Source organism: Zea mays, chromosome 2, assembly GCF_902167145.1.
Source record: "Zea mays cultivar B73 chromosome 2, Zm-B73-REFERENCE-NAM-5.0, whole genome shotgun sequence".
Classification (NCBI taxonomy): domain Eukaryota; kingdom Viridiplantae; phylum Streptophyta; class Magnoliopsida; order Poales; family Poaceae; genus Zea; species Zea mays.
Genome location: NC_050097.1, coordinates 14683912 through 14696383, shown reverse-complemented (window position 1 = coordinate 14696383; position 12472 = coordinate 14683912). Strand labels below are relative to the sequence as shown.

The following is a 12472-nucleotide window of genomic DNA, read 5'->3' as shown; positions in this document are numbered from 1 at the left end:
GCCTCTGGAAACCAGGGCCCATCAGTTATCAGGAGGAGGAAGGAAACATCTTCCCTGGAACCACCCGCCCCGGACGAACCTCGAGACACCGAGCCTGGGGTCGGGCGTGGCGGAGCCAAATAGGGGGATCGAGCGAACTGAAGGGAAACCACTTGAGTGGATCCCATGCCTAGCTCGAGACCATCATATATAATATCTTGACTGCTACATATCTAGACAAGGTAACCCACAGATACATATGCATAACGTCCATGATACATAGGGTGTGGTTGGTTTGACTTTTGGCTTTGGCTTTTGCCCACTAAAAGTCAAAAGCCAAACCAAAGGGTTGGATCTAGAAAGCAATTTTTTCTAAAAGCTAAATTTCTCGCAGTGCAAAACTGAAATCACATGTGGACCTGCTTTTAGTGATTTTTGGATTGATCTATGAAATTATATATGGAATAACTTTTAGAGACTTTTAGTGGTTTCCATCAAATAGTTTTTAGCTTTTTAACAGCTCACAGGCCACAACAACTTTTTTTCACATCCACAACCCAATCAAACATACCCATTATATCTAGACTACTAATATAATCCAACACATATGGCAAGCTATTAGACATAATATCTAGACTACTAAATATACTCTAACACATGGCAACCTACTAGGCACAATATCTAGATTACCTAATATACTCTTATTGATACAACACCTTTTGAAGAGAAATAGAAATCAACATATGTCCATTAGAAGAAGTGCTGAAGTAAACCGAACTTTTTGTCTAACCAGCTTGACTCACTCAAAGTTTAATTCTTATACTATATAAAATGGTAGAACATTTGCCAATATTATTTGTTTATAGCCATATATAACCACTAGTTTTTAACTTTGCAAAACTCATTCAACCAAATCACTATTACGTCCATAACTTTTTCATAACTTCACCAAACGAATTGCGCTCATACATAACACACCCTTAAAACCAACAATTTAGATCATTAAATAACTCATATCTTTTTCACTCACTTAAATCCATTGATCAATGATATTTAAATCATCTTTCCTCCCTCATCCCCTATCTCTCTCTCCCTCCCCCACGACTCGTCGCCCCCTCCCTCTCCCCTCACTCATGTCCCTCCCTCATGCTACCACCGCTGGTGGCCCCTCCCATCCCATCACATCCCATCCCGTCTCCTCTACGAGACTGTAGCGTTAACACGTGCTTTCTCTGCTAGTAAAAAATGACTAATAGATTTTGAATGGAACCTGTAGTGCATGGCCATAAGCGTACTCGATCTGCGGCAGGGCGGGGTCCGGTCCATTCTGAGGGAAGACAAAACACGCAATACAGTAGTATTAGAATTTAGAAATGTATGTCTCTATCCTACTATTTAATGTTGGGATCGATATATATGATGCCCAAGGTGCCTGCTGCCTAGAGTCCATTGTTCATTAGCAAGAAGTGCCCGAAAACAGCCGGCGACACAGCTGAGGCGGCAGAAGCAGCTTCTCTCATCGTGGCGTTTGAGTTTCAGCAGGCAGCATGGCGCATGCTCAAGAAATTCAGCTCCAGATCAGAGGTACTCGTATCATTTGTCTCCTCTTCTTCTTCCTGGTTCCTTTTGTTGTGCCTGATCGTGTGTAGATTTTGAAAACGAACGGTTCTTGAATTCCCAGAGTGGTTCTTTCATTTGCTTGTTTTCCTCGCCTGATCTTGAAAAGTTAGCAAGCTTTTGGAGAGTCCTACTACTTCTATGCTCATGCATGGTTGGAAACTGCTCGTCCTTGAATTATTGACGCGTCTGAAAGGTCCAGCTTAGATTGCCGTCCTGAGCTACCAAGAGTGTTGGAAACAACGTTCTGGCATTGAGATATTCACCCCTCAAGCTATATCTCAATCTTTTTTTTCATTAAGTTGACGAGTTGAACGTGTTTCTTGTTTTTTTTTTCTCTTTTTTTAAACAGAGTGGCTTTCCACTGTAGCTAAAAAACACAAATATATAAGCTACAGTACACTAATTCCTGCATGGTCCACTCTGGCGCCATTGAATTCAGTAGTTGATTGGTGAAAGCAAACTGAAACGGGCAGTATTATTGCCCTAGCCATGCCCCCAAAGGTCCAAGAGCTCATGCTACGTATTAATACTGCACGAGGGCGTGTGGGATTGTTCGGTTGGCATACAAAGTATTGGAGGTCGTTATCAACTTATCATAGACCTCTACTTCACCAAGAATAAATGGAGAAACATCAATAAATGTTGATTTTGTCCTGTTTTTTTCTCATTTATGCGCGCAGCTGATTAGCTAAAAAATGTTTGTGCGATGTAGAGATGGAAAAAATTGTTTTCTAAAAAAACTGTATTACTACTGTGTTATGTCTGATTAACTAAGGAGTTATTTGTTTAAGATTATAATCTGTTTAGATTATATAATCTAACTTATTTTGATCTAGTTCAAAATAAATTGGATAGATATTATTCTAAACAGACGAAAAAAGGATCTTTCGCAAAGGCAGAGCCAGTGCTCATTTCACTTTTTTGTGCGTGTCAAACTTGTTTGTTTTCCTTTTTTTTCCTTATGTGTTATTATTATAAGAAGAAAAAATAAGGGTAAATTTGTGGACGTTTCCATTGCACTGTAGTCCTACTAAACGACCCACCGCAACTTTGTTTTTTTCGTTGTAATTGCTTGCGCAAGGCATTCCGGACGAGGAATCCGTCGACGCCCGTGATGGACCCAAGGCCGCCACGGGGCGGTCCACGAGAAGCAGCTTCCGATGGTGGATGACGGTGCTGGTGGACATGCTGATGGTTCTCTGTGGGACGACTGTGGCCACCCTCCTCGGCCGCCTGTACTTCAACTCCGGCGGCAACAGCAAGTGGATGGCCACGCTGACGCAGTCTGGCGGCTCGCCGCTTCTGGTCGTCCCGCTCCTCCTGTCGCCGGCGCGCTCGGCGGAGGAGCGCCGGCCGGCGGCGCTCAAGATGGTTGCCATCTACGCGGGCATCGGGGTCATGATCGGCTTCGACAACCTCATGTACTCGTACGCGCTGCAGTACCTGCCGGTGTCCACCTTCTCGCTCGTGGCCGCGACGCAGCTGGGCTTCAACGCCATCACCTCGCGCCTCATCAACGCGCAGCGGTTCACGGCGCTGATCGCCAACTCCGTGGTCGTGCTCACCTTCTCCGCCGCGATCCTCGGCGTCGGATCCTCCTCCGACGAGACCTCCAGCAACGTGCCGCGCGGCAAGTACCCGCTGGGGTTCGTCCTCGTGCTGGCCGCCTCGGCGGTGTTCGCGCTCATTTTGTCCCTCTTCGAGCTCACCTTCGAGAAGGTGGTCAGGGTGCGGACGGCGCGGTGGGTGCTGCGGATGCAGATGCACACCAACCTGGTGGCGTCGGCGGTGTCCGTGGCGGGGCTGCTCGCGTCGGGGGACTGGCGGACGATCCCGGGGGAGATGGCGTCGTTCAAAGACGGGAGGACGAGGTACGTGCTGACGCTGGTGGGCACGGCGGTGTCGTGGCAGGCAGCGGCCGTGGGCTTGGTGCGGCTGATCATGAGGGTGTCGTCGCTGTTCGCGAACGTGACGTGCACGCTGGCGCTGCCGCTGGTGCCAGTGTTTGCGGTGGCGCTGTTCGGGGACAGGATGACCGGTATAAAGATCGTGGCCATGCTCATGGCGGTATGGGGGTTCCTCTCCTACATGTACCAGCACTACATCGACGCACGGCGGCGGGCCGGGGCCGAGAACGCCGAGTGCCGCGTCTGCGCCACACGCACGGGAAGCCACGCGGTCTTGCCCGCTTGAGGCTCCGTTGTGGGCCTGTGGCTCGACAGTGTGTAGTACTCAATGCTACATAGATAGCTAGATGCCTAAAGATAGCAAAATGTTTAGGGCTATGGGATCCATGTTATTTTCTAGGATAGTAATTCCAAAGAATATCATTTGAATAAGATATTAAGTTATTTATGGAAAGTTTTTTCCTTCCTATGTTTGTCTTCGCCTACTCACAAAACTAGCCCTTAAAAGAAAACAAGACATTTAATTAAGACGAAAAAAATAGTTAGCCAAATTTGTATCCAAAACTAGCCCTTAAAAGAAAACAAGGCATTTAATTAAGATGAAGAAAATAGCAGCCAAATTCGTCTTGGTGAGAACTATGTCCATAGCCAATGCCACATTTTGCTTGTGCCTCTTTTGCAGCAAGTACCATGGTTTGATCGAAAACGTGTTGCTCAAAGGATGACTAGTACAATGCCCTTGCATTGCAACGATATACATCATGGACCATGATGACATTTTAGAGCCTCGACAATGTATGTTGTCACCAAGGGTGCCATCTTCAGCCCCACTACTTAGGCTACCAAACCCCTAATGTGAGCTTGTTAAGGCAAATGGGGAGCGCAACAAGTTGTGAGCTTGTTGCAAAGGAAAGGCGGAGACGCGACATGAGAGGAAACCGCCAACTAGTGAAGAAATGAGCGAAGCAGCACGAGGTTGTTGGGAAGAATGATGCAACGATGAAGGAGCGCGTCGTGGATGGACTGGAGGCACCAGAAGTGGACATGCACGTGCGGGGAGGACCAAGGAGGCAATGCTGGAGAAGCACACGCGAAGGAGCGACGATGACAGGGACTTGTCGCGGGCATGAGCGTAGAAAGCGAGAGCCTCTGTGCGAACGGATGGGATGCCACAGCGGTGGCGAGTGAGTTAGAGGCTTGAATCGCAGGTTGATTACAAAAAATATCGGGGGATTTTTGCAAAAGTGTTGGCACACGACGATAGGGGGCATTTGTTGGGGATAAGATCCCTAGTCATTGGGGCCATCAATCAGCGAGTGCACTAGGGAAAAGTCTCTGGCAACTAGGGCCCGTCGATCAGCTGGAGGGAAAAGAAAATGTCTAGCCTGGAAGCACCCACCCCCGGACCGGATGAACCTCGCGACATCGAGCCCGAGGTCGGGCGTGGCAGAACTAGATAGGGGTGGGCAAACCAAAGGGGAATCACTCGAGTGGATCCCTCGCCCGACCTAAGACCGACCCACCATAAGTGACAGGTCGCATTAACTATGCCTAGGACCGAGCCACGGCAGAGGCGTCGGTCCGCCTCCCACTCATGGCCTATGAGTCCATTGGGTTGTAGTGCACCTCGCGCACCCCCGGCCTATGGCACACTCATGACCTATCGGGGCTAGGCCTGAGTGCGCAGACCGCTTGCATGGCACAACGGGACAAGCTGCGTCGAGCCCTAGATGGAGGCCAAGGGTCGACATAGCTCGAATGATGGTGCTCGGGCCCCATGCTGTCCGCGCCATCCATTATAAAGAGCACGACACAACTAGACGACCCCGAGGGCCATGGGCACGTGTGGCTTCACCCCATGGTAGAACGCTCAGTTTTACCATCGCCCGATGACTCCTTAAGGAAGACACCGCTGACCGACCCCCTTCTTGGCCTATAAAAGGAGGAGATTGGTCCCCATACACGGTAGGACATATATACGAGAAGACACTCAGACGAACACCCAGACATAAAGACGACAGACCGACGGGAGGAAGGAGGACGCATCGATGAGGACCTAGAGGTCGGAGCCCTGTCGCCAAGCCAAGACTTAGTTAGGACTCCACTCTTTAGCCCTTAGCTCTACCTCCTCCACCACAAGAGACTTGGGAGCTTCTCCCCCCATCTCTCGCTCGCTTGTAACCCCTTCTACGAGCATTGATCAGCAATGGTGCCGGTAACGCAAGCCACCGATGACTGGATGTAGGAATGTTCTGCATGAACCAACATAAATCTTGTGTCCACCGCGCACACCGTCCAGAGCCTGGAACGCGCACATAGAAATTTACTTGTCGGAGCGAGGTTCGAAACACCGACAAAATTGATGCTTTATAATAGTAGAGAAAAGAAGAGATACTAAGTTCCGTTAGTTTTAACTCTATAGAGGCATGCCTCATGGGTCATCATATGTGTAAAACTTGATCCTAGCACACTTAGTGATTATGTTCACGCCCGGGTCTCTGAAACCCTGGTGTGACAGGATTGAATGGAGAGAATGGAAATCTTGGATTGAAACCGATTCCAGCCCGAGATAGTAGAGGGTGGAGAAGGGAAGTCGCCTCCATCTATAAATGTGCACTAGAACATTGCGGCGCCCTTACGGGCGCCCTATCAAGACAACAACATTGTATCGTTCCTTATGGGCGCCCTATCGAGACACCAAGCTGCTCGAGGTTTGTAGCCCACGAGTTAAGTGTGCCGTTGCAGTCCTGAACTACCCGGAAGCTCACAACTCCCATCGGCCTGTCGATCTTCGCAGTCAGAGATTTTGAGTTCACCATGTCTGAACGATGCTTCTCTGCCTCCTGAAAGAGTAATGTGCAGTGCTAGTTAGAGACCTCACGATCGTAGTTGTAGCTATAAAATGCTTCACAACTCGTGTATTGGGACATTTAACACAAGACGACGCAGATGGCATAACAAATAAAATAGAATGTATGATACAAACCTGCAAACTCAGGCAGAGCAGATCATCAAGCCTCTTTATGGTAACCCTCGAATAGTACTTAGACACAACCAAGATATTCTGAGCAGAGCAAAAAATCAGATTTAGTGGACAAGCATAAAGCAAAATAACTACAACTATAGGCCATACACAAAGTAAGCAGTACATGTTTAATTATTCTCAGCTTCAAATCTTCTGCAAATTTGGCACCCAAAGCTCCTCCTAGCAGAAACGCTATATCAACAGCAATTGCTATAATCTGCTGAAGAGTTCGGTTGCAGTTGGGGTATACAGCTTACACATTATAAGCGAACTATTCTCTCGCCATCTGCGCTCTGCTAATATCCTTTGATGCCATCTCCAGGAATTTCTAGCTGCACAGGTGGTCTGGTTTCCTATAAGGCTTCGGCCAAACAGGTGTACGACCCTTAGTGTCCTCCAAAGCGAGGGAAGCACCAAACTGTAAAAGAACACCAGCAATACATAGGTGACCAAAATGAAGTGCTCTATGCAGGCTACTCCAGCCAGATTCTCCATCCTGCAATAGTGAAAATTTTAGTGAGAATTTACACACAACTGAAAGGTCAATAAGCAAAATCAAGCAGCACCAAACTAAAGAAAATTTTGATAATCAAAATAAGTTTATCTGCATGATGTTCTGTACACAACCACATTTTAGTTTTCTGTTGTTGTTATTACTATAGTGGTTTGATACAGCTGAGGCTGTTACTGGGATTATAGCTAAAAGAAAATAATTTTCAAAGCAAAGATAAACAGAGGAAGCATCCTAAAAGAAATAGTGCATACCCTTGCATCTGGATCAGCGCCAGCATCTAAGAGTCGCCTCACAATGGGTAGATGATTTCTCCATGTTGCAAGGTGGAGGGCACTAAGACCAAATGCATTTCTACCATCAATGTTCCCACCACTTTTTCCAACAAGGCCAAAGCAGATTGTACTTCAGCTATTGACCCTTGTTTGGAAACAAGGCACGGATCCTTAAGAGAGCTTCAAGGAGAAGGTTTGCGGACAGCTGACTGCTTTGATGTGCCTGGTGGAGATATGGAAGTCTCCATGAAGTTTCAGGAACACACACAGTATCTACACAATTATTGAGGCAAATAAGAACTCCATCAAGATAACATTAGAAATCATTGTTTTTTCCTAGATGTGAAAGTACCTGAAATAGCAGGCCGACAGATGAACTTCTTCACGCTATCTGAACTGTTTCTTACTACTAATGTTACAGCTGATGTTGTTCTTAATTGTAAGTACAGTTCTGGTGTAATTACAATTGTATATCTATCGGGAGAAAGGTTTGAGTGAACATCATCTCCATTATCTAAGACAGTTTCAGTATCCTAAGGAACTGTCCAAACAACCTAAGATAGCATGACGCTATAGCTTCATTTTGAGTAAAATTATTCCTATTAGAGAGCCACGAGCTACGAGGCCATTGCCATGCCAAGACTAACTGCAGAGGACCTTGGTATAGCAGTAATTTGTTAACAAATTTCATCAGATTAACTGCAGAGCGGTTAAGCCTACAGGTAAGGAAATAAGACTTAAGAGATGAAAAAGAAAAAGAAAGGTAAACGGCTAGTGGATTATTCATATCCCAGAACTAAATAATAGGTCCTGTGCACCAGTGTATCACTGTCAGGAAATGACAGAAACAGTATTAGTGTCATTCCACTAAATGCATGAATCTTTGATTGGCAGACATAACAGCTGCGCAGTTTAGCAGTGCCATGATGAGCAAAATGGTGAATTGCAAATGAAAAGTAACTATGATAGTCCTGAACTCCTTACTATTGCCACATTTTTACAAATCAGACCCAAACCTGCTTAAGGAAATATATCCTAGATACCAAAATAGTTGTGCAGATTACCAAAATTAGACCAAAACCTTTCCTGATGACTTTTATATATACTCGTTAGCGGACTGACCTTGGACAAGTATGTCGGCGACGACGGGTGGAATGGGGGACGGGTCCAAAGCCCCAGTCAACCTCATGCCATCACCTCCTCCGCTACCGTGGCAGGTGGGTATGGCTTCTTCTCTAATGTGGCCACTGTCGATGCGAAGAGTTCGGCGCTGGCGGGACTCTAATGGGAGGCTAACACGCCCCCGATATAGTCGTTGCAAACAATGTTACATGGTGGCTGCATTCTAGGAAAGGACGACACCCGATGCAAACGGTGTTATTAATCTTACTCCATGCATTCGAGATAAAATTTGTCATAAATATCTTGCATTATGTAGATGCTAGTATATAAAAACCCTTTGCTGAAAAAACTTTAGCTAGTATATTCTACATGTAAATACAAACCTTTGCCTTAAGTTAGCAAAAAAGAACCTGTAAAAGCATAAGAAAAATTAGCTCGATGAAGCCTGGCTTGTTGAAAAACTGCATAAGAGTGGACATAAGAATGTTAAATTTTCTTAAGAGACGGCCAAGCAAACAACTGGTTTACGCGTCGATAAGTGATAGGAACAGCAGGGTGACTGAGTGAACACCAATGACACCCAAAGCTCCTCCTAGCAGAAACGCTATATCAACAGCAATTGCTATAATCTGCTAAAGAGTTCGGTTGTAGTTGGGGTATACAGCTTACACATTATAAGCGAACTATTCTCTCGCCATCTGCGCTCTGCTAATATCCTTTGATGCCATCTCCAGGAATTTCTAGCTGCACAGGTGGTCTGGTTTCCTATAAGGCTTCGGCCAAACAGGTGTACGACCCTTAGTGTCCTCCAAAGCGAGGGAAGCACCAAACTGTAAAAGAACACCAGCAATACATAGGTGACCAAAATGAAGTGCTCTATGCAGGCTACTCCAGCCAGATTCTCCATCCTGCAATAGTGAAAATTTTAGTGAGAATTTACACACAACTGAAAGGTCAATAAGCAAAATCAAGCAGCACCAAACTAAAGAAAATTTTGATAATCAAAATAAGTTTATCTGCATGATGTTCTGTACACAACCACATTTTAGTTTTCTGTTGTTGTTATTACTATAGTGGTTTGATACAGCTGAGGCTGTTACTGGGATTATAGCTAAAAGAAAATAATTTTCAAAGCAAAGATAAACAGAGGAAGCATCCTAAAAGAAATAGTGCATACCCTTGCATCTGGATCAGCGCCAGCATCTAAGAGTCGCCTCACAATGGGTAGATGATTTCTCCATGTTGCAAGGTGGAGGGCACTAAGACCAAATGCATTTCTACCATCAATGTTCCCACCACTTTTTCCAACAAGGCCAAAGCAGATTGTACTTCAGCTATTGACCCTTGTTTGGAAACAAGGCACGGATCCTTAAGAGAGCTTCAAGGAGAAGGTTTGCGGACAGCTGACTGATTTGATGTGCCTGGTGGAGATATGGAAGTCTCCATGAAGTTTCAGGAACACACACAGTATCTACACAATTATTGAGGCAAATAAGAACTCCATCAAGATAACATTAGAAATCATTGTTTTTTCCTAGATGTGAAAGTACCTGAAATAGCAGGCCGACAGATGAACTTCTTCACACTATCTGAACTGTTTCTTACTACTAATGTTACAGCTGATGTTGTTCTTAATTGTAAGTACAGTTATGGTGTAATTACAATTGTATATCTATCGGGAGAAATGTTTGAGTGAACATCATCTCCATTATCTAAGACAGTTTCAGTATCCTAAGGAACTGTCCAAACAACCTAAGATAGCATGACGGTATAGCTTCATTTTGAGTAAAATTATTCCTATTAGAGAGCCACGAGCTACGAGGCCATTGCCATGCCAAGACTAACTGCAGAGGACCTTGGTATAGCAGTAATTTGTTAACAAATTTCATCAGATTAACTGCAGAGCGGTTAAGCCTACAGGTAAGGAAATAAGACTTAAGAGATGAAAAAGAAAAAGAAAGGTAAACGGCTAGTGGATTATTCATATCCCAGAACTAAATAATAGGTCCTGTGCACCAGTGTATCACTGTCAGGAAATGACAGAAACAGTATTAGTGTCATTCCACTAAATGCATGAATCTTTGATTGGCAGACATAACAGCTGCGCAGTTTAGCAGTGCCATGATGAGCAAAATGGTGAATTGCAAATGAAAAGTAACTATGATAGTCCTGAACTCCTTACTATTGCCACATTTTTACAAATCAGACCCAAACCTGCTTAAGGAAATATATCCTAGATACCAAAATAGTTGTGCAGATTACCAAAATTAGACCAAAACCTTTCCTGATGACTTTTATATATACTCGTTAGCGGACTGACCTTGGACAAGTATGTCGGCGACGACGGGTGGAATGGGGGACGGGTCCAAAGCCCCAGTCAACCTCATGCCATCACCTCCTCCGCTACCGTGGCAGGTGGGTATGGCTTCTTCTCTAATGTGGCCACTGTCGATGCGAAGAGTTCGGCGCTGGCGGGACTCTAATGGGAGGCTAACACGCCCCCGATATAGTCGTTGCAAACAATGTTACATGGTGGCTGCATTCTAGGAAAGGACGACACCCGATGCAAACGGTGTTATTAATCTTACTCCATGCATTCGAGATAAAATTTGTCATAAATATATTGCATTATGTAGATGCTAGTATATAAAAACCCTTTGCTGAAAAAACTTTAGCTAGTATATTCTACATGTAAATACAAACCTTTGCCTTAAGTTAGCAAAAAAGAACCTGTAAAAGCATAAGAAAAATTAGCTCGATGAAGCCTGGCTTGTTGAAAAACTGCATAAGAGTGGACATAAGAATGTTAAATTTTCTTAAGAGACGGCCAAGCAAACAACTGGTTTATGCGTCGATAAGTGATAGGAACAGCAGGGTGACTGAGTGAACACCAATGACACTATCATGTAAGGTTGCCAGAATTATAACAAATTTTTCTGTATAAGTAATAGATGGTAAAGAAAGGATCCATAATTTTACATGTCAAATCAAAGAACAATTCTGACCTCTGAGAGCTTTCTAGGAACACTTGACAAATAATACAAGTAATGAGGACCTGAAGGACGATAAATAGTGAAGTGTATTAATCAGTAAGCATGGCCAATAAAATGAGAAATAGCTAACACGAACCTTTCTGCAGCAGGTAAACTGAAGCCATATACAACAGCATAATCACATGACAACAACCTTTGTTGATAAACAGTGGAACCTTTCTCATTCTTGCCAGGCTCGACATTCACCAATGAAGAACCAAAATTTCAATAGAAACTAAACAAAAACCTGAACTAAACAAAAACCTGGAACAGACGCGTCTGATTGGTGACCACATAACAATTATATGTTAAAGTGAGTGGAACGGCAAATAGATAGCTCGTAGTAGCATAATATGACAAAGCCAAATAGTAGAAGCACCAAGGGAAGCAATGTGTCTGGTTTGTTCAAGCCTAGACTACATAGGCATGCTTTACATATCACGAGTATGGTCCTCACAAGATTGCACGCATAGCATAGATATAACCAGTCACTACCCTAGAAGCACCAAAAGGCATATCTTGCAGCAAAGCACACATCATAGCGCTGCTCATATCTTACAAGCATAAAACGGTACTCCTTGCACAACAGGGAGGCAAGTTCTAAGAGTAACCTAGACGAACTGGGACAGTTCCCAAAAGCGAGCCTCAGTTCCCAAAAGCGAGCTTCCATAGCTGGTGGTGCTCGTGTCCAGAAGCACTGCAACTAAAAAAGGGTAGCAGTCAATTAAGAAGTTTTGGCAAGCACTGCAATCTCAAATATAATGTCTAATTTTTTTTGTTGTAGATTTCGACTGAAGAAGTTATGAAGGGAATACATGTGAAATCATTTGACTATCGATTTGTTGAAGCCAATAATCCAAAGTGAAGCCAGTAATCCCTCTCATATACCCCCAAAATTTTCCCATTATTTTAGCTTTCTCCATTTCTCTGCAGCAGCCTAGCAGAGTAGTGAGGACTGAGGAGTCCACCACCACTACCAAACACGCAGCGCAGTGGTACTC

The 12472-nt window shown here is 44.7% G+C and overlaps 1 protein-coding gene and 1 long non-coding RNA gene across 2 annotated transcripts; one reads left to right on the top strand and one right to left on the bottom strand.

The window, feature by feature from the left end:
• The first annotated feature begins 1438 nt into the window (after positions 1 to 1438).
• On the top strand, positions 1439 to 3973 carry LOC100501404 (putative purine permease 11). Its single transcript, NM_001196130.1, has 2 exons — positions 1439 to 1563; positions 2681 to 3973. Exons 1-2 carry the CDS (start codon positions 1527 to 1529, stop codon positions 3790 to 3792), a joined length of 1149 nt encoding a protein of 382 aa, NP_001183059.1. The 5' UTR covers positions 1439 to 1526; the 3' UTR covers positions 3793 to 3973.
• Positions 3974 to 5994: 2021 nt separating this feature from the next.
• LOC103641293 (uncharacterized) lies at positions 5995 to 10849 on the bottom strand. Its single transcript, XR_002267089.3, has 5 exons — positions 9617 to 10849; positions 7670 to 9347; positions 7297 to 7590; positions 6493 to 7027; positions 5995 to 6349 (listed from the first exon to the last, which is right to left on the bottom strand). It is a non-coding gene; the product is annotated as an uncharacterized lncRNA (long non-coding RNA).
• Positions 10850 to 12472: the final 1623 nt, after the last annotated feature.